At 37.6% G+C, this 23,794-nt stretch overlaps 1 protein-coding gene across 1 annotated transcript; it reads right to left on the reverse strand.

The window, feature by feature from the left end:
* Positions 1 to 17,821: 17,821 nt before the first annotated feature.
* Positions 17,822 to 18,778, reverse strand: LOC149158079 (uncharacterized). Its single transcript, XM_089433871.1, has one exon. The coding sequence runs from the start codon at positions 18,776 to 18,778 to the stop codon at positions 17,822 to 17,824; it is 957 nt and encodes a 318-aa protein (XP_089289997.1).
* Positions 18,779 to 23,794: the final 5,016 nt, after the last annotated feature.

The raw sequence follows: 23,794 nt of genomic DNA on the forward strand, positions 1-23,794 counted from the left end.
AAACCCTTTGATCAAATCTTCTTTTATCTTCAATAATTCAGCAAAGAGAAATAGTACAAAAGTCTGATTTATATCAGCAACAGTAAACCCTAGATCGACAGCATCAATATCATCGACATTACTGGCATCAACATCATCAGCATTACCGGCATCAACATCATCGGCATCAACATCATCAGCATCACTAGCATCAACATCATCGACATCACTGGCATCAACAACATCGGCATCACTGGCATCAACATCATCGACATCACCGGCATCACTGGCATCAACATCATCGGCATCATTGGCATCATCATCATCGACATCACCGGCATTAGCTACGTCCTTCCTTCCCATGTGTGAGAGAGACCTATCTGCGCAAGAGAGAGAGAGAGAGAGAGACTCTTTTCTATGGAGAAGAGAGAGAGAATGGATGAGAAGTGTGTGTCCAAATGAGGAAAAGACCTCCTGTATTTATATACAAATGTTGATGATGAATAGATGTGTTTGTTGGGCTTCTGAGCCTACATGAGTTGCTGGTCGGCTTGATAATTATTCCATAATCAAAATAAATTCATATCTCCATAAATAATTATCGGAATCGGATGATCTTTAGATCTATCCTACACCTCTCGATGAGAGGAATCTAGGAAAAATATTATCAGCCGTGAATAAGGTGACCCACATGGAGTTTGGCCCTAGTTGCCAATTTTAACACTCCCTCTCAACTAGGGAGAACTCCATCTGCAATTCGTCTGACTGTTGCTACTATTCATCCATCAAATGCACTGCCCTGAATAGCTTGACCCCTGCTCTGCTCTTCTTTGCTCTTCCTTGCTATGCTCTACTCTGCCTTGCTATGCTCTGCTCTGCCTTGCTATGCTCTGCTCTATTCTGCTCTGCTTGAACTATGAAGAAGAAGAAGAAGAAGTGATCGAGGATGTATCATACCATCCTCCATTGACCTGAAGTCAGTCTCAGAGTGTGTACCACTATTCCCAGTCCAGTCCTCAACCGACCCGAAGTCAGTGTCATAGTGGGTACAACTCCTACCACTGGTCCTAGACCAGTATTATTGATCCCAGATCAATGAAGGTCATCCTAGCATAGGGAGTACAGTAGATACAGTGATGCATCCATCGGTACTACTATGGTCTCTATCCTCATTTCCCTACTCATTGATCAAATGAGAGGTACTTCCCATGAGTCCTAGACTACATGGGTAGGATGCCTCGGCAGGAGAACTAATCATCCTGGCCACAGGAGAGCGAATCATCCTGTCCAGTGGATGCTACAGAGAACTAATCATCTTGGTCCACGAGAGAGCGAATCATCCTGTTCCACAATCGCCATGGAGAACACATCATCCAGGCATCACAAGAGAACTAATCATCCTGCTACACAATCGTCATGGAGAACACATCATCCATACCTCACACGAGAAGTAATCATCCTGCTACACAATCATCATGGAGAACACACCATCCAGATCTCACAGGAGAACTAATCATCTTGCTAGACAATCATCATGGACAACACATCATCCAGACCTCACAGGAGAACTAATCATCCTACTACACAATCGTCATGGAGAACACATCATCCAGACCTCACAGGAGAAATAATCATCCCGTTACACAATCGTCATGGAGAACACATCATCCAGACCTCATAGGAGAACTGATCATCCTGTTACATAGTTGCCATAGGGTGTCACAGGGAAAGTTTTGATTCTTTTACCCTATACACGTACACCACCAGGGGATGGTGAGTGACCCTGTGGTCATATGTTGCTCCAAGAAGTACCCCGCGCCCCCCTAGAGCTCCAAGAGCTCCATACATCATACAAGACCCTCTTCAGATGGTTTCTTAACGACACCAAGTCGTTCTCAGAAAGTCAAAAATTTGACCTTTCCTAGGGGCTTTGTCAAAATGTTAGCGACCTGTTCATCTGAACCGATATGTTGGAGCCTTATAGCTCCCCGCTACACCATATCTTGAATATAGTGGTACCTGATATCATTATGCTTGGAGCGATCATGAAATATGGGATTCTCTGATAAACGAATCCCACTCTGGTTATCACACAGGATCACAGTGGTATCCAATGTAAATCCAAACAGCTCACTGAAGATCTTTTGTAACCAGACTGCCTCACAGGTGGCCATGCTAGCATCAATATACTCTGCCTCGGTGGTAATCAAAGCCACTAACTTCTGCTTCCTGCTCATCCAAGATATCGAAGCAAATCCCAAGGAGAAACAGCACCCAGAAGTGCTCTTACGATCCACCACACTGCTTACCCAATCACCATCAGTGTATCCAAGTAGTCTCACATCTCCGACAATGTATCTTAACCCATAAGTAATTGTACCATGAAGATATCTCAACATATTCTTGGAACCAATCCAATGTAATGTGGTGAGGTTCAACCATATGTTGACTGCGAAGCATATATCTGAACGGGAGTTCACTAAGAACATTAATGCTCCGACGAGTTGACGATACTCAGTGGCATTTCGTAAAACAGGTCCAGCAGTGCTACCACTTAACTTCTTAAAGTCAAGCTCCATCGGGGTAGTTACAGGCTTGCAGTCCACCATACCGAATATTTCCAATATCTTCACCACATATTTTCCTTGAGATAGGAAAATTTCCCTTGGCTTTTGCCAGACTTCAAGTCCTAGGAAATAGTGCATTAGTCCTAGGTTCTTCATTTCAAATTTAGAAGCCAACTCCCTCTTACATTTGTGAATGAGAGGGTCTGCACCTGTTAGAAAGAGGTCATCCACATACATCACCAATATGAGAGGTTTGTCATCTTCAAACTTAAAGTAAAGTTAAGATTGACTTCACTCCTAGTGAATCCCAACTTCATCAAGTAGCTATCGATCCTCTCATACCATGCTCGGGGTGCTTGCTTCAACCCATAGAGAACCTTCTTCAACCTGCATACATGAGATTTTTTATCATAAATCTCAAATCCTTCGGGTTGCTCCACATAGACCTCTCCTTTGATCGAATCATGCAAGAACGCGGTCTTGACATCCATCTGATGTAGGTTCCATCCTTGTGAAGCCGCAAGGGCTATGATTGAGCAGATGGTGGTATATCTGGCAACAGGTGCAAATATCTCGTCATAGTATATACCTTCCTTCTGGGAGAAACCATGAGTGACAAAACGAGCCTTATACTTTTCCGTACTTCCATATGCTGCATGCTTTATCTTGTAAAGCCATTTAGAAGTGACAAATGTCTTGTCCTGGGGTTTGGGAACTACTTCCCAGACATCATTATTCATAATAGATTCTTATTCTTTGGTCATAGCATCCTTCCATACTTGATTCTTGACGGCATCTGAGAATGATGAAGGCTCATTTTGTATGATCGTGCTCATGATGGTCAGGTATCCCTGATACCTATTAGGTTTTCTACTTTCACAGAAGGTTCCTCGGGGTACAGTGTGTCCTTCAGCATCATCGAGTAGCCCCCTGAGCCAAGAGGGCCTCTTCCTAGAAGAGGAAGGCTCAGGTGGATCAATAGGATCCATGGGTTCATCCACATCAGGCATTGTTACATCATCCTTTTCTTTTGGTTCCCTGGTGTCAGCTTCTTGAGAGCTCCTTAAAGTAGGAAGATTGTTCACCTTGTTAAGAGCCATATCTACGTCAAAGGTGACATCATGACTAATCACGACTCCCCTTTGACTGGCTACATAGATTCTATAGCCTTTAGTATTTTCACCATAGTCCACGAAGATTCCTTTCTTTCCAGATGCACCCAATGTATTCCTTTTCTCTTTCAGCACATGAAAATATACAGGGCTTCCAAAAATTCTAAAATGAGATACGTCAGGTTTCTTACCGGTGAACATTTCTTCAGGAGTCTTGGAACCCAATGCTTGATGAGGGCATCGGTTTTGTACATATACGGTGGTGTTTGCAGCTTCGGCCCATAGAAACTTCGAAAGCCTTATGGCACGGACAGCTTCCAAAATCGTACGGTTCTTCCTTTCCGCCATCCCATTCTGTTCAGGAGTATATGGTGTAGTAGTCTCCCTCTTAATTCCAGCCTCTTTACAAAAGTCATGAAACTCGTTAGGTTCATATTCAGTCCCATTATCAGTCCTTAAGATCTTGATCTTCTTTTCAGTTTGATTCTCAATCAAGGCTTTGAAGTGTCGAAACCAGGAGAACACTTCATCCTTCTTTTTCAAGAAGTATATCCAAGTCTTTCGAGAATAGTCATCTGTAAAAGTAAGGTAATATGAATATCCTCTGAAGGAGTTCACAGGAATAATACCAGATATGTCTGAGTGAACTAACTGTAATATATCGAAGGTCCTGCTTTGGCTTGAGGGGAATGGTCCCCTTTTGAGCTTTTCCTTGGCACATCCCGGACATACACCTTCTTTCTCTACTCAGAATTTGGGCATCCCTGTCACCATTTGTCTTACATCGAGTAGAGCTTTATAATGAAGGTGGGCAAACCTCCTATGCCAAAGTTCGAACTGAAGATATGTGTCACAAGACATGACACCTAGCGGACTTCCACCAACCTGATATAATGAATCAACTCGAAACCCAAGAGCGAAGGCATCTTTAATATTGTTTTTCAATACACGTACCTTGCCATCGCTGAAAGCCACCTTGTAGCCTTTGTCTTCCATTGCTGAAATGGACACCAAGTTCTTTTTGAGATCAGGTACATATAATACATCCAGTCTATCGTAGATTTCCTTGGAGGTGTTCAGTTCAGAAACATAGGCCACCAAGCGCTTGTCGATAGAGTCCCGGATGATATTCTTTGCTTTGACTTCTCTGGATTTCCATTTATTCCTAGCAGCAATGGATGCATTTGATGGAGGCTCAAGAATATTACCTCTCACATGGTCTAACACTTCTTGATCTTCTAAAGTCAGATCGAGAGACATCTTCCATCCGTGATAGTCAGACTTTTCACGGAGCTTGTCTTCGGCGGGGAAGAGTTTTGAGGACCTCATAGTTCTTTTTAGATAGCCTTGCCAACCTTCTCTTTGACGATTTCTCTTGCTCTTGCTTGGGCTTTGTCTTCACCTCAGCTTTGATACCATGTTAAATTATGGTATGTTCTATTCTTGGAGCAGTTTACTTATCTTTCTTATTATTATCCATAGATTAGTAATCACATGTACATAAGTAAAGTGCAGATAGAACATTAAACGATTAACAGAAAACAAGCCAAGACAAGAGACACAAGATGTGGCAGCTAGCCAAGGACAAACCCCAATATGGGGAAACCCTTTGATCAAATCTTCTTTTATCTTCAATAATTCAGTAGAGAGAAATAGTACAAAATTCTAATTTATATCAGCAGCAGCAAAGCCTAGATTAGTGGCATCAGCATCATCGACATCCGTATCATCAGCATCAGCGGCATCAACATCAATGGTATCATCGACATTAGCATCATCGGCATCACCGACATCAACATCATCGGCATTACTGGCATCAGCATCATCGGCATTACCGGCATCAACATCATCGGCATCACCGGCATCAGCATCATCGGCATCACTAGCATCACCGGCATCAGCATCATTGGCATCACCAAGATCAGCATCATCGGTATCACCGACATCATCATCACCAGCATCAGCTGCATCCTTCCTTCCCATGTGTGAGAGAGAGACCTATATGCGCAGGAGAGAGAGAGACTCTTTTCTGTGCAGAAGAGAGAGAGAGATGGATGAGAAGAGTGTGTCCGAATGAGGAAAAGACCTCTTGTATTTATATACAAATGTTGATGATGAATAGATGTGTCTGTTGGGCTTCTAAGCCTATAGGAGTTGCTGGTCTGCTTGATAATTATTCCATAATCAAAATAAATTCATATCTCCATAAATACTTATCGGAATCGGATTATCTTTAGATCAATCCTACACCTCTCGACGAAAAGAATCTAGGAAAAATATTATCAGCCATGAATAAGGTGACCCACATGGAGTTTGGCCCTAGTTTCCAATTTTAGCAGATTATCCTCTAAAGAGCAACAAAAATGAGTCACAAAGATGTTGGGTTATGACTTTGAAATCATCTACAAAAAAGGGAAGCAAAATGTTGTGGCAAATGCACTCTCAAGAAAGGATGAGGATGTGGAAGCATTGTTGTGCGCCATTTCTATTATCCAACCAGATTGGATAAACGAAGCAAGGGAGGAATGGAAGAATGACGAAGAAGTGTGGGCACTCATTCCAAAGTTACAACAAGATCCCAGTACATCTGAAACATTTAGCTGGAAAAATGGTTTGTTGTGGTACAAAGATCGCTTATACCTATGTAAGAATTCGCAACTAAAACAAAATATTCTTATGGAATTTCACACTTCTCCCTTATGAGGGCACTCAGGATTTTTAAAAACTTACCGTAGGTTTAAGAAGGAATTTTTTTGGGATGGCCTTAAATCAGATATTCAAAAGTTTGTGGTTGAATGTTTGGTTTGCCAAAAAAATAAAGTTGAAACAATTAAGACCCCAGGTCTATTACAACCTTTATCCATTCCAATCCAATGTTGGGAGGAGGTTTCAATGGATTTTATCACAGGTTTACCCAAGTCCGAGGGAAAGAGTGGCATCATGGTGGTAGTTGGCAGACTTACCAAGTATGCACAGAGATCCCATTTTCACTGGAAATTTTTGGACAGAATTATTTTCTTGTCTCAGTACTTAGTTAGCTCATAGCTCATATTATCATCCTTAATCTGATGGGCAAACTGAGATAGTAAAAAAATGTTTGGAAGGATATCTTTGCTGCTTTGTATCTGATAAACAGACACAATGGGTCAAATGGTTGCCTTTGGCTGAATGGTGGTATAATACTTCCTTCCATACTGCAGCAAAAATGACCCCATTTATGGCACTTTATGGATATCATCCACCATCCATCACATCATATTTAACAGAAAATTCTAAGGTTCAAGCAGTGGAACATCACATCAAGCATCAACAACAAGTTCTCCAACTCTTAAAGGATAACCTCACGTTGGCGTAGAATAGAATGAAACAACAGGGAGATCAACATCATAGCGAAAGAAGTTTTGATGTAAGTGACTGGATATTTCTACAGCTACAACCATATAAACAAATGTCCCTCAAGCAAGTTAAGAGGATAATAGATTATCGCCAAAGTATTATGGTCCGTACAAGGTGTTGCAAAAGATTGGTACTATGTCATACAAATTGGAGCTTCCTGCAGCTTCCCGAGTGCACCCAGTTTTCCATGTTTCATGTTTAAATAAGGTTATAGATGAAAAGATCCTAGTTCAAACAATATTGCCAGAAGTTGACGAGGAAGGAAAAATCATATTGGAACCGGAAGCAGTCACAGAAACAATAACTAGACAACTATGAAATCAATCAATTTCGGAGTATCTCATCAAGTGGAAGAACTTATCAGCTGATGTTTCCACATGGGAGGATGAGAATTTTATATAGGAGCATCCATAACTACTCAACCGTTGAGGACAACACTTTTCGGAAGGAGAGGGGAATGTTAGGCCCCTATAATACTAGTGATTCCACCATTATTATTGTCATTGTATCCCTTATTGTTATTATTGTGCCCCTATTGTCCCCATATTGTTATTAGTATGCCCCATAGAAACCCACTATTGTTATTTTTGTGCCCTTATGTTATTACTGTTATGTCGGCTTGATTATATTATGACCCCTTAGACTCCTATATATAGAAGGGAGGTTTAGTCATTTGTATTATCCAATAATTGTTCATTTGTGTAATGTAGTGGAGGTTTCCCCCTCGAAGAGGCTGAATTCTAAGGCATTGATCTATCTTTTCTATCTTTTTGTAAGCTAGTTTCCTAACATTACATATATTTTTATTAATGAATAAAAATATTTCATATATAGTTCCAAGGGTCAGTTCAATTGTGATCAAAGTAATGTGGGTCCTAAGAAAATTGAGAGATCTAAGGTTTAGATCCCCATGGTTGTGACCCAGTTTATAGAAAGGAGGACATGTTGTAGACACCCAGAGGTTTACTTGTAGCTACGTGCCAAGCGAGCTACTCGGTTCCTTTGGGATTAAAAATAAGCATAAAAAGATTTCATATATATATATATAGATATTAACAATATTCTATTACATTATTGGATAAGTAAAATTGATTCTATTTATATATATTTTTATAAGGGGAAAAATATCTTCAAAATCTATTCAAAAGAACTAATAATATTCATCACATAATTGTTTAATAATAAAAAGCTACATGACATGAATTTCCTTGTTCTCGGTAAAGTTATAACAAACCACTTATATAATACTTTACCTATTCTCAAAAAAATCATAGTAAACCAAATAATAAACAATAGTAAACCATAGCAACGCATATATTACCATTTGACAACAATGTTGACATTAAAAGTCCAACAATATTTAGAAAAAGAATGAAATTTTAAAACTAAGCCTCCTCCAACACATTAAGAAATACTTTTAAATGTTTACTAACTAGATTTCAGACTATACCTTGTTAGTCCTTAGTCATAAATCTTATGTTTTTCCCTAATAATGTACCTATCTTTGAAAAAATATATACTTATGAATTAAACTCTCTAAATATGTGGGGGGAAGATAAGTTGTGTAACAGTAATTTCAAGTTTTTCACCTAATCTAGAATAAGATGTAACATTAGATTCTTTATCTAGAAACTTATTTTCATACAATTTATGGTCACCTTAGAATCCCCAAACACCTATAACTTAAATATCTTTATCCATTTCAAATTTATTGATTTCATTTCATTTAAACTAAAAGCAAATTTTCTTTCATTTCAAAAAATAATTCATTCTATTTCATTGGAAATTTTGTTTCAAAGATAAAGACATTTTAACTTTGTAAAATGGCCCCTCGGTGAATGCATGAAGATGGATTACACTTTTGGGCCAAATGTGGGGTTGAAATTTCAAAATTTACTCTTTTATCAAATTGAAGCCCTCAAAATTCATGTAAGTGTTGGAAATTTTGATTCGAAGTAAAAAGACAATTTGTGGAGAATTATGTTATGGTCCTAAGTGATATTTTAAAAAAAAAAACCAGTGTCGTATAATCTATCAATTTTCCATTAAATGAAATTCTTGTCCTTGCAAATTTTTTCACATCTTAAGAGGTATGTATGTGTTCACTTAGCATAATTTAGTCTAAAATGTGTACTTTTAAAAAAAATTATATATGAGAATGATCGAAACAAAGAGAGCTAAGTTATTCATATTAATTTTATTTTTATTTTTATGCAAAATTATATTTTTTATTATTTTTTGAAGTTGGCATGGTAATTTTTCAATAACAATTTGTAGACACTTGTGTTCACATAATATTTTTTAAACTATTTAAGTAAATTAAAAAACCAAAAGTACCCTTTTGAAGAGGACTTGTAAAGGAAGAGAGTGGTATTTTTTGAAATTTTTTCGTTGTGTATATTTTAAGTTATTGATTTTTTATTCAGCCCCTTTGAAACTATCCAAAAACAATTCAAGCATTATGTTTAAAAGAAATTAGATAAAAATTATCATATGAATTTGAAAATTTCAAACTCATATGCCATTGGATAGAGGATTCTCTCACGATTCCAACATGATCAACTCCGCCACCTAAGGAAAAAAAATTCCTTAAGTCTACAAGGGTAAAAAATGGTGTTGCAAAGAAATCTGTAGAAGGGGAGCTAAAACTCTATTTTTTATGCCCTCAACAGCTTGATCGAGTGCATGGGATCAAAATTTAAAATATCTTGATTGAGGGTTGAGCCCTTAACGTGGTTAAAAAAAGGCTCGATCTAGATTTAAGGCTTGATATAGATTTAGGGCTTGATTGTTGAGCCACTTTTTTGAATTCCACACCTAGGTTGTATTGACAGGAAATTTCAAAACATGGCTCAATTGAGTGACTAGCACAATCGAGCTCCTAAATAACCTTAAGTTACATAGGATCTCAATCAAGGGTTTTTTTTAACGCTCAATCGAGCTATCTTTAAGCCCTCAAACAACTCGATCCAGGGCTCAAATATTGCTTGTTCAATCACTTAAAATGGCTCGATCGAGCACTTAAAATGGCTTGATCGAGTTGTTTTTTTTCACCCAAAACGTGCCCTTCTTGCCAAAAATTTTAACCTAGATTCATGCATAGACCCCCCTAAGCCTCTAAAGCCATTCTCTCCTAAGTTTATGCCTGCTTCCCTATCACAAGCATCTACACATTGTCAAATAGTTGACTTCATCATTGATAAAATTTGCAAAGTCTCATAAAAAATGTGGGGTGGAGATTCATTTCTAATAAGGATCTTATTTTTTATGTAACTAATACATTATTCTATATCAATGATTTCATATATAATTGACATCAACCTTGGTGCATCTTCATCATCCATAATTGTATGACAATAATTTAAAACATAAAATAAAAAGTAAAATCAAAATAAAATAATTAGTATTGTTAAAGAAATATATGAATATTACTAAGAAAATAATTCATCCCACAAATTATGAGCATAATATAAATAGAATGCATATATGAATGCCACCATTTTTTACTCGTAAATATGTAGCAAGCAAAATTAAGTGCATTATTCAAAAGCACTTTCTTTTTCTTTTTTTAACTAAATGTTTACATGTGAAAGTTACATGAAGAAGATTTATGGTTTCATTTTATATGCACCATAAGCATTAAGTACCAAATATACAATCATAAATTTGAAATCATTAGGCACTACAGTATGTATTCTTCTAAGCAAAGTTCGACTAGAAACACATGAAATAGGAGGAATTCTTATAGAGCAACTCATTATAGAAAAAAGATAACAAAAGGAGTAACATTTTCCCCCAACTAACATTATGTAAATGTGGCTAGAAGAAGTTGACATTTGGTCATGATTATTCTATCCCTACACTGAAATTGTTAACATTGATATTGAGTTTATCTTTCATCAAAATTCATATGTTCGAATCTGGAATCAATGGACTTGTTGGCATGCTTGTGCCAATTTCTTGAATCTCTACATTATTTGGTTGAGCTTATAGCATAAAGCATTAAAGAAAGATAAAGTGTTGATTGCATGATATAGTTCACTAAATATTTAATTAGACAAGCTCATTAAATTATATAAATACGAAACAATAATTTATAAATGTGTACCTATGTAACCCTCGATAATATCATCAGAAAATAATTGAAGTTGACAATTTCAAACATGACGATGTTCATTCTAAGATGTAGATCCCTCACTATTCCTATGTTCTTTTGAATAAATTAATTTCTTTTTCATGTCCATGCTCTTCCGTGACTTTGAGAAAACTCATCAAACCTTTTCAATTGTGGTTTTTCATTACTTGAATTTCTTTCATGACCTTGTCCTATATTTTTAATTTGTGGACTCAAACAACTGTTTCTTCTCTTAGTCATTATTCTAGATGGAGACATGGCAATGCAAAAAAATGTATTTACCTCTTCACTTAATGTGTAAAACAAGTCATCAATCGCTTCTATATGCTCCAAATTTGTAGGCAAACTATTTAATGTATCCCTTAATCTTTTGTTGATCAACGCACATACAAATTTTGATATATCAACCTCAAAGATTGACTTGTTGAATGTCGTAGCTTCAAAACCAATAGGTTATGACAAAAGAGGTACATGGTGAATGCTTAACTGGTCTTCTAGTAGCAGGCTCATTGAATCTATTTGATTTAAATAAACTAAAAATCTAGGACTTTCAGTAATTGGATTAGAAAAATTTGGCAACATGTTAATTTCCAAATCATGTTCTGTTATGATCCTTGTGCCTCAAAAATGATAAGAAACCAATAATTACAGTGCATTTCAAGGGGGAAACCTCTTTTTACAATAAATACAATGGACAATACAATCTTTGATGACCATAAGACTAGGTCTCCTTAGTATATATATAGAGGACAAACTAATACAATTATAATAAATGGGACCATGAGGGATTCTATCCTACATAACAATATAACAACAGAAATGTTATGAATCAGTATCTAGGGCTCAATAAGGGGTTTTTGGATTAACATGGGCCTTATATAAGGTTTAACATGCCCTTCCCCTTCAAATAAGTGGTGTCCTCAACACTTAAATATTTGTGGGTGTTTATGCATGAAACATTCGTTTTCTCGGGTCTCTTCTTCCACTAGTATGTTCTTCCATATGATGAGGTACTCGGTAATTGCTCCATTCCTCAGTTTCTTTGTCCTTGTTTCCAAAATTATTTCTAGTTCTAATATTATTTTCCCTTCTTCATTAATATTTGGTAGAAGAGTTTGTATTGGGATCTTATCACCAATGACCTTATTTAAGCAAGAAACAAGGAAGACTAGATGTACACATGAAGATGGAGGAAGCTCCTATTTGTATTCCATACTTTCAATCCTCTGGAATACATTATAGGGGCCATAATACCTTAGAGCTAATTTATTTTTCTTCTTTTCTTACATGAGGGGAATTTATTTATATGGTTGTAACCTCACAAATATGCAATCCACCACTTCAAATTCCCTTTCATTGTGATGTTGATATGGTTATTGTTTCATCCTATTTTGTGCCATAATTGAGTTTTCATTCAATAGTTTTAGTGTTGGATGTGGTCCTTTACTTCTTGAGCCTTTATAGTCCCTTTTAAGGGCGATGTGATGGATGGAGGATGATATCCATAAAGTGTCATAAATGGTGACATTTTTTATGAAGTATGGAAGGATCTGTTGTACCACCATTATCCAAGGGCAACCATTTGACCCATTTTGTTTATTTATCAGGTGAAAAGAAACTTAGATATCCTTCTAAACATTTATTCATAATATCAGATTTCCCATAAGATTGAGGATGGTGAGATGAGATGTGAGCCAACTGAGTACCCAAAAAACAAAATAATTCATTCAACAAATTTCTAGTGAAAATTAGATCTATATCACTTACAATAATCATTCGTATTCCATGTAGATTTCAGATTGCTTCCATGAATTCTTTTTCCACAATACTTACTTTAAGGGGATGAGAAAAAGAGCAAAAGTGGGCATACTTTTTCATTCTATCTACCACTACCATAATGACACCCTTTCCTTCACATTTGGGTAAACCTATAATAAAATCCAACGAAACTTCTTCCCAACATTGGCTTGGTATGACTAATGGTTGCAGGATCCCTGGGATCTTGATAGTCTCTCCTATATTTTGTTGGCATATCACACACTCTACCACAAATTTTTGCACATATTATTTAAGGCCTTACCAAAAAATACCTTTCTTAATTATATGGTATGTCTTCAAGGACCTTGAATTTCTTATAAGAGAAGTTTGTAATTCCAATATGACCTTTTGTTTACGTTGATAATTCTTACAAAAGTGATCTTCATACCATAACAAATCATGTTTCCATGTAAATTTTTCTGCTGCAATAGGGTCCTACTATTGTTGTTGAATGATCTTGCATATCTTCTCTTTTTTTTGTGTAAGTCAGAGATTTATATTAACAGAGAAAAACTATAGTACAAAAATCTGCACTAGCAGATCGAGGACTGAAGAAAACAAGCCAAACATTCTGATTCCCACCCCTAAAAACCACAAAAATGGCTATCACTTGCACACCACGCAGGGTGGCTGTTTCTGCTATCTAACAACGCCTGAGAATAGAAAATAATAACACGAGGACCGCAATCCTTCAACCCGCATAGACTGTGGTAATGACAAAATCCCATATTTTGGGGAGACCAAAGAAAACCGATCAGTATATATGAGCATTCAGGAAGAAGGATGAGAGATAACAACAGAACCCAAGTATTAAGGAGACTGCCCGAACCTGCTCATCGTGTCCAAGGCCTGTTCCAGCACATGGCTGTCAACTCTTGCTTGCAGGGAGTGATAGCTGCGGCATTCCTCCTGCTTTTCTTGCGGCAGGCCTCCAGTTTGTCTTGCATCTGGACTGAGCGTCTGCCTGAGGAGCTTTATGAGCACCGTAACTTTCTTGGACAGTGAGTCAACCATCTCATGCACTGCAGTGACTTTGAAATCCAAAGCTTCATAAATGGCGTATAGACTTTTCATCTGTGCCTCCGGGATCACCTGGTCATTCTGGGGGAGCTTTTTACTGTCTTCCGTTGCTTCCAGAGCACGCGCCAGTAGGGTTTTGACTCTCCAGCTTTCCGCTTGAGTACGCACAAACTGAGTTGCGCGCTTAGTGACTGTGCCAGGATCTTGAAGCCAGTCTACTTCCTGCGCTATATCCTTCTTCGACTACTTTCGTTCTTCTTCTTTCATCGAGGCCTCCAATTCAGACGGTTTGCGTTTGTTCTTCGCCGCTGTTCTGGTTTCATACATCTCCCTTGCTGTTTGGAGTTCCATGTTCACATTGACACTGCGACAGCCATCACCTTCCATACTTATCCTAACACTTGCAGCGTAAGACCTGGCGCTGAGAGTCGAAAATGGATGAACCGGAGCGATGCACTGCAAAATTCTGTTCTTGGCTATGCCTCCACTCGTTGCTAAATAGTTGATCTGGAGGATATTGCTCATGACCACCCGATTTGCCCGAAACGACGTGGATGTACTGACATAATTGTAGCTATTTTGAAATGTGTTTTCCGAGTGGTGTATCCAACCTTTGACATTAATGTTGCCTCCTCCTTCTCTAATCAGAGAATGCCATGTGTCCTCCAACTTGCTGTGGTGACGACGGTGATCGTTGCGGCCCATCATATTAGATTTGTTTCCTTTATTCCCCTTCTGTTGCCATAAACGCACCAGAATTACCTGTCCTTTTGTTTTCTGCCAACTTTTAATGTCCGTGCCCACTTCTTTGTTCTTCATCATGAAGAAAAACCCGGTGTCAGAACGCCTTCCGGTTGAGCCCGGTTGGCATTATCCTTGTCTTGTTCGGCCAGCTGGATGCACTTCCTTTTCAAGTCTGGGCAGTTCACCTGCTGCCAACAGCTGTCCCATTCCCTATTTTGATTATCGATGCCATGGTTTGCTAGGTGGTCCGCAATCGCATTTGCTTTGCGCCTCACCGCCTGGAAGACTAACCCTCTCATGCCGCTGATCAACTCAGCTATGTTTTCCGTCACCTTTGCTAATCTCCAATGCTTCGTGGCTTTGCTTGCTTTGGTTCCGCCATAGATTCTCTTAGCCACAGAGATTACCAGGGCTGAGTCACCTTCAACCACCGCTGTATAATTCTGCATGTCTCTTAGAATCCGTAGTCCCTGTTCTAAAGCTGCAAACTCCATTTCATTGTTCGTCCCCTCTCCTAGTGCTTTGCAGTAAATATGAAGAATGTCTCCTTTATGGTCTCTTATGATTCCTCCGATGCCCGCCATCCCAGGGTTTCCTCTGGATGCGCCATCAAAATTCAACTTCAGCCAGCCCACCGGCGGGTAAATCCAACTGCTGGACTCAGACTGCGGGCTTTGCTGGCTCCTCGACGTAGCCATGCTCTGGTTGGTGTGCAGCTGGAAGAGTTTTAGAATCCGTAAGTCTCTGGATGACGACTTCTCATTAGTTTCCTCTTTCACTTTTACTTGAATTAACTGTTTAATATTTCTCATGAGAGTGTCTATGGCATGCTCTGTGTTTCTGTATTCATCTTGGAATATTCTCCTGTTACGCTCCTTCCAAATGGTCCATGTTAAAAACTCGGGCATAACTTTCCAAATGCTGTTGACCCTGGAGTTTTTTGAGAAGTTTTTTTACCAATTTTGTATAGTGTCCTGAATGGACTCCCTATTTCTGTTAGAGTCTAGCATTACACCCTCCGCCCAATTCCATATATGGCAAGCCCAGTCACAGGAATTAAATAAATGATTCATTGTTTCCTCCTCTGCCATGCACATTGGGCATCTGGACGGCCCATGAAAGCCTTTGCTGCGTAGATTTTCCCATGTCAAGGTTTTTTTCCTCATTAAGAGCCAAAGGAAAGTTTTGATTTTTGGCCAAAACAGGCCGTCCCACACGTTATGACTCTAGGGTGAAACCTCCCTTTGCTCTGTAATTTCTATTAGTTCCCCGGCTTCCTTGAGTGAGAAATTTCCGTTACCCTTCATTCCCCATCTAAGCTGGTCCTGTTCGTCCATCTTCCTTATTTTCCTTTTGAGTAATTGGTCAGTTAGATGCTTTGAACTGTCATCTTCCCCATTGCTGTTATCCAAGTCAAATTTTATCCATTCTCTCCAGATGGGATCCCTGCTGTTCCAGTCCCAGTATTGGTTAACTCTGTAACGACCTTCGTGTTGACATTTCTGCTTGAGCTGATCGAGTTCGGGTTTTTCCAGTTTTGGGAGCTGCTGCCAAGCATCTTCCCAAAAAAGCGCTGAATGCCCATTCCGGATTTCCCAGAAACTATTTTCCTGTACCAAGTTGCGATTTTTCCGAGCAAGATTCCATATGGGTGATCCCTCAGGAACCTCCTGAAGCCTAATAAGATCATGACTATTGTGTTCGGGGGTATATTTCTCTTTCCAATGTCTTGCCCAGGGGAGATGGGGCTCTTTTATCCATCGCCACCAGAGTTTAGCTCCACAAGTCATGTTGATGATTGAAGGATCCACTAGATTTAGGCCTCCCATAATTTTTAGTTTGCAGAGTTTATGCCATGCTACAAGCGCCCATTTTTTCTTCTCCCCATTACCATTCCATAAAAAGGATCTTTGGATTGTTCTAATCTGTTGGAGGATGCCCTTGGGGGACGGCAGCATGGAGAGAAAGTACCGAGGTATAGCTTGCAGAACAACCTTTGTGAGAACTAGTCTCCTAGCAAAATTAAGTGCTCTGTACGTCCAGTGCTTGCACCTTTTCTCCAGGTTAGCTATAATTCTCTCCCAGTGCACTTTTTGCCAGGGTTTGAGAGTTAGCGGTGCTCCCAAATATCTTGAAGGTAGACACCCTTTTCTGAACCCAAGTATATTAGAGAGGTGCTTCTGAATAGCTGGATGAGTATGGAAGAAGTAAATTGTGGATTTGGAAAAATTAATTTCCATTCCGGATGCCTTGCTGAAAAGATCAAGGATTTTCTTATAAGCTAGAGCCTCTTTCACTGTGGGAGTTCCATGTAACATCGTATCATCCACAAATTGTTGGTGTGTTGTTGCTGGCAGAGATTGGATAGGCTGAAGGCCCTTGATTTTCCCCTCTCTTTTTGCTTTGGCTATAAGTCTACTGAGACCTTCCATAAGAATAACGAACAGGAAGGGGGAGAGAGGGTCCCCCTGTCTGATTCCCCGAGTAGGTGAAAAGGGTTCAGAGGGAGATCCATTGACAAGGATTGAAAATCTGGATGACTTAATAAGGGCTAAGATCCAATTGATCCATAGTTTGCAAAAACCGAAGGCTTTTAGAATGGCTTCTAGATATTGCCAACTGACTTTGTCATAGGCTTTCGATAGATCAAGCTGCATTAGCATTCCTGCTAATTTCCTAGTTTGCAGGGTGTGGATCATTTCTTGATCTAGAAGAATATTGTCTAAGATCTGTCTCCCTTCGACATACCCAGATTGCTCTTCTGATATGAGGCCAGGAAGAATAGGCTTGAGTCTATTAGCTATAACTTTTGAAATAATTTTATAAATGACATTACACAGAGCAATTGGTCTGAACTTCTCAGGAGAGTTTGCTTCTTCCATCTTTGGGATAAGCGCTATGAAGGTTGAGTTGAGAGATTTGAGGATGGTACCAGATTTTCTAGAGTCCTCAACAACTTCCCATATCTCATGCTTTACTAGGTTCCAGCAGGCTTTGTAAAAATTAATGGTGAAACCATCCGGTCCAGGGGCCTTATCACTAGGCATACTTCAGACAACTTCCTCCACTTCCTCTAAGGTTATTTCTCTGCTTAGAGCTAAGTTCTGAGCTCCGGTGATGGTTTTGGGGATGGCTGAGATGAGCTCCTTGATGGCATCCTCTCTGTTTGCTGACGGTTCCTGGGCAATACTGCTGAAGTGCCTGGTTAGTAAAGCCGCTATGTCTTGGTGATTCTTTAAAGTTTCACCATTCTCATTCTTGAGTTCTAGAATTCTATTTGCACTTCTGTAATCTAGAGCAGATCTGTGAAAAAATTTGGTGTTCTGCTCACCCTCTTTAAGCCACCGAATCCTGGATTTCTGCTTCCAAAGAGTCTCTTCCTGCTGACAGCGTGTATGCCACTGACCAGTTAGAACCCTTTCCTGCTCTGCAAACTCTTCACTGTTGTGCCCTGAAGCCCACGCTTTGTGAATCTGTTCCAGTTTGTCTTCTATCAAGGTTTTTTCCTTAAAGATATCTCCAAACTCCGTAATGTTCCATTCTTTGATTTTGGATTTTGTGTTCTTTAGTTTTTTCTGAAGGTTAAAAATTTTGGAACCCCCTCCAATCACTGGTTCAGACCACCATTTCTCTACCAGATTGAGGAAGTTGGGGTGATCCAACCAAAATTTTTCGAATCTGAAAGGTTTATTCCTGGGGGTACCATGGATAGCTGCTATTAAAGATATTGGCCAGTGGTCAGATCCTCCACTTGGAAGGATATCTGACTCAACTAGAATACCATTCATAATGATGCTCTCTGAGATGATAAATCTATCCAGACGAGAGGCAATCAGCCTATCTCCCCCTCGTCTATTATTCCATGTATAAGTGCCACTCTTAGGTGGGATATCCACCAGTTTGGCACTATCAATGAAATTTGTAAATAATTCAGCATCCCTGCTGAGTTTTCTTATTCCCCCTTTCTTCTCCAGAAGAGTGGTTATCATGTTAAAGTCACCCCCCATGATGCACTTGGAGTAAGGATGTCTAGAAATTAAACTTGACAGAGACTTTAAAAAAGTTATTTTATCCTCTATCTTCTGGGGTCCATAAACATTTATACATAAGAAGGATTCAGAGTTACCTGTGGGCTGGGCTTCCACGGCTATAAAAGCTCTGGTTGCTTCTGCTATTTTCATTTATCTTCTTTTCTATCCCCTCCTTATATTCAATCATCTTCTTTTCTATTCCTTATTTTCATTCATCTTTTTTTTATTCCTTTCCTATTTTCATTCATATTCGTTTCCATTTCTCTTTTAATCTTTTCTTGAGAACCTAAGAAATCCACTTTTTTTAACATACTACCATCCATTTCATTGACTTTCTTCTCTAATTGAGATAACCTAAATTCCAAGTCATCACTTTCTTCATGATTCAAGGATGATCCTTCACTAGATTTAATTGGTGTAGTAGTTTTCTTTGGAGGAATTTTGGAAAAATAATAATATCCCTCCTCTTTATTACCAAACAAAATAAAAAAGGATATTATAATGAGCAATTAGGTCAATGGTAAGTAAGGTAACTTAATAGGGAGAATATCATAATGGTTGAAGATATATGTCCAAGATTTGAGGCCTTCTGGATATGAAAATATGTTCTGTAATATTCTGATATGTAGTTTATGTAATTCTACGGGTGCGAACTAAATTTGATTTGCCAACTGAAAGTTGTAGTAACTTTCCCAAAAATTGTTGATTTTTTTTCCTCTTCCCACGAGAAAAATTTTATAGCATGCCACGTGTCCAATTACTGAAATATATTTTTTGAACCTATACCTATGATACAAGAAGACATATCAAAAATACCAAGATAACATGTTTGAGATTGAATTCTGGAGCATATAGAAACCCTAACTTCCTTGGATCATATCACTTAAAATACAATGAATCAAGATCTGTAACTTGAATCTAAGATTCTCTAAGAGGTATCCTCAACATTATCCAAGTTTCTCTGAAGCGTCACAGAAAAATGTTGTAGCGAAAATGCCACACTGACATGTTTGAGACCGAATTTAGGAGCATTCATAAACCCTAACTTCCTTCAACCATATCTTCGAAAATATAGTGAACCAATAGCTAAAACTTGAATCAAATATATATTGGGATGTCTTCTCAATCCTATCTAGGTTTTTTATCTGAAACTTCCTAGAAAAAATGTTATAATGAAAATTCTATGATGACATGTTTGAAGCAAAAAAACCCTAAGATCAAGAGCTCTGATACCAAATGTTATGATCCTTATGCCTTAAAAATGATTAAAAAACCCAAGAATTACAGTGAACTTCAAGGAGGAAACCTCCTTTTATGATAACTACAATGAACGAGACAATATTTAATGATCCTAAGACTAGGTATCCTTAGTATACATATAAGAGACAAAAGAATACAATTATAATAAATTGGGGCCATGAGGGGTTCTAGCCTACATAATAATATTACAATAGAAATGTAATTACTCAATATTTAGGGCTTAATAAAGGGTTTTTGGGTTAAAATGGGGCTTATATAGGGTTTAACATGTTCAATGAACCACATTTGAACTTTGAAGATATGCTTACAAACATTGCAATTCAATTTCCAATCACAACTACAACAGTTAAGCTCAAACACTATACCAGGTATAAGGAGTATCCTTATTTTGACTAAGAACCATAAATTCATTTATACTCTTAGGGTCATGCACACAATCTTCATCCTGTATCTAAATTTCTCTAGACTTTGAAAGAATCTCATGTTTCTTACACTTTGTAGGCCTCATAACTCCTGCTTCTTTTAAACGTTGATTGTTAATATAATACATTCAACTTTTGTCAATAACACTCAGTCCACAAGTTTGTGGCAAGCATTATTTTCCTCATGTAAGTACCTATATTTTAGATACATATATTAGGACTCAATTGCATTATTGGTGTCTTGATTGGAATGTGGAAATTTCTGCTAAGCTTTTACCCACATATTTAGAAAAAGTAATGACTAAAATTTGTTATCAACTAAAAGGTAAAGACTAAAAACATCCAATTATAGAGCCATGATTTGATGTTGCATAGGTCTTACACATTTTATGATTAGATAACCAAGTGGTGTCAAAATGTTTCAAAATTTCTCTTTAGTAAATTTAGAAAAATATTATTGCAACAAATTTTCATACCGAATCATCATCCTTGCATGAGTGTATGATTTTCCCTAAAGCATGTAAAATGAAAACTTTGTTTTCTTTGACTTTGATTTTGTTTCCAACATTTCTCACCCACGCATGGGTGTGTCATACGCATAATATGATGGGGAATTGGTTAAACTCTTGAATGGTACAATATTAGAATAGAGTAAATTATGAATTTAATTGGAGTATAAAACTCATCAATAGAGATAATACATATATTTTATTGATAACTTGAAGGATGATTACAAAGAATGAGGGCTCAGGCTTAAATATAGCCCAAGATCCATTATATGAGGTACATGATCTTTGATCGTGTCCCTTAGTCTAAAACATAGTTAATTAGGTTAGAATAATTTTATACATAGTATTTCCTCCCTCTCAAAATAATGTTGTATCCTCAAAGCATGTGTAATGATGGGTGTTGTTGATGAAATCATTTTGTCTCCCAAGAAGCTTCTTCTTCTGGTATGTTCTTCCACTTGATCAGGTATACTTTAATTATTCGAGATCGCAACTTCCTTTCGCTGGTGGTAACAATTTCTTTCGGTTCTAAGATGAACTTGCATCAGAAGCATTGTCTGTGTTGATTGGTGTTTGCCCACTACATTTTTAAGACAAGATACATGGAAAACGTTGTGAACTCAACTATTATCCGAAAGGTTTAAGTTGTACACTACTTGACTAATCTTTTTTTTAATATGATATGATCCATAAAACTTTGGTGCCAATTTGTTTTTTCCTTTTTTCTTTAGGGATAATTGCTTGTAAGGCTAGTGTTTAACAAATACCCATTCTTCAACTTCAAATTCTCTCTATGTTTTGTGTCGTACGGCTTGCTGCTTCATGCAATTTCTTGCAATACTTAGATTTTCTTTTAATGTTTGAAGGAATTTTTTGGTTTCTTCTAACTTCTCCTTAATCGCTGGAACTTTTGTCTCAGAAATGGCCAAGTCCTTCCATTTAGGAGGTTCATATACGTACAGAGCTTGAAATGAGGTCATCTTAGTGGAAGTGTGATAAGTTCAATGGTACCACCATTCAATAAGATGTAACCACTAATCCCACTTATTTTGTTTGTATGTTGCATAACAACGAAGGTAAGCTTCTAAGCACTTATTGATAACTTTTGTCTGGCCATCTGTTTGAGGATGATATGCAGAACTCATGTTGAGGTATGTTCCAATATGTTTGAAAAGATCCTTCCAAAAATTCCCTTTAAACTTGGGATCTCTATCAGTAGCATTGAATTTAGGAAATCCATGTAATTTGTGGACATTCTTGCAAAATATCTTGGCAATCTCTTTTGTTGAATTTGATTTCTTCATTCCTATGAAGTGTGCATACTTTGTGAGTTTGTCTACTACTACAATAATTTTATCTTTCCCAACTGACATTGGTAATCCTTCAATAAAATCCATTAATATTTCTTCCTATTTTTGGTTTGGAATATTTAAGAGTTGGAGCAGACAAGGGGTCATAATGTTCTCACTTTTATTTCATTGACATTGATCACATTTTGTTACATATTTTTTAATATCATTATCCATACCCTTCCAAAAAAATGATTTACATTCATTATAGTAGGTTTTAGAGAAACCTACATGTCTGTATGATAGTGAATCATGGGACTCTTTGAGAACCTTGACTTTAAATTTGGAGTTTGGACTTAGGTAAATCATTCCCTTGTACTACAAAATATTGCTTTTCTATTCAAATTTTAAATTCTAAGGGGGGTTATTGATTATAGCACTTTCTTCTGGATCTTTTGCATACTCACTTCAGATTTCATTAGGCCATTCTAGGATTATAATTGAGACTGCAAACAAGGATGTTTCTTCATCTCTTCTGGAGAGAGAATTTGCTACTACATTGTCCTTTCCCTTTTTATGTAATATCTTCATGTCAAAAGCAACAATTTTTTCAATCCACTTTTGTTGTTCTTCAAGGAGTATTTTTTGTTGGAGGAGGTACTAGAGACTGTTATGGTTTGTTTGTATGGAGAACTTACTTCCCAAAAGATATTTCCTCCACTTGGCTAGTGCATGCATAATAGCGAGCATTTCCTTGTTGTATGTAGATTTAAGAAATTCTCTCTTATTGAATTCCTACATTCAAAACCTATTGGATGACCATCTTGCATCAATATTGCTCCTATACCAAAACCTGAAGCATCACATTCGATTATAAATGGTTTTGAAAAATCAGGAGTTGTTAATATAGGTGAATTAGACATAATTTATTTTAAGTTTTAGAAACACATTTCTGCTTCATCATCCCAATGAAATTATTTTTTCTTTAGAAGGTTTGTAAAAGGTGCAACTACATGGGAATATATTTAATAAGCCTTCGATAGTACCCAGTTAACCCTAATAAACCCCTTAACTTGGATATGTTAATAGGTTTGGGCGACTCTCTTATAGCCCTGATTTTATTAGGATCTACTTTCACTCCTTCCTTGGATATTATATGTCTGAGATACTCTACTTCCTCTTTCCAAAAAGTGAACTTGGATTTCTTGGCATAAAACTGATGCTCTTCTAATACAGTGAGAACTTGCTCTAAATGTTGTAGATGCTCCTTCCAAGTTTTACTATAAATTAGAATATCATCAAAGAACAATAACACAAACTTCCTTAGATATGGAAGGAATATCTCATTCATGGTGGCTTGGAACATTCTTCGATATTAGTTAGACCAAAAGGCATTACATTAAACTCATAGTGACCTTCATGTGTACGGAACACAATTTTTGCTATGTCTTCCAACCTTATCCTTATTTGCTAGTGTCGTGATCTCAAATTTAATTCTGAGAAATATTTAGC

Source organism: Pinus tabuliformis, chromosome 5_2 (genome assembly GCF_031772625.1).
Source record: "Pinus tabuliformis cultivar Carrire ecotype Pingquan chromosome 5_2, CPIR1, whole genome shotgun sequence".
Classification (NCBI taxonomy): domain Eukaryota; kingdom Viridiplantae; phylum Streptophyta; class Pinopsida; order Pinales; family Pinaceae; genus Pinus; species Pinus tabuliformis.

Excerpts from the sequence above, each read along its gene's own strand:
- LOC149158079 (XM_089433871.1), bottom strand. The coding sequence starts at position 18,778 with ATGGGGGGTGACTTTAACATGATAACCACTCTTCTGGAGAAGAAAGGG.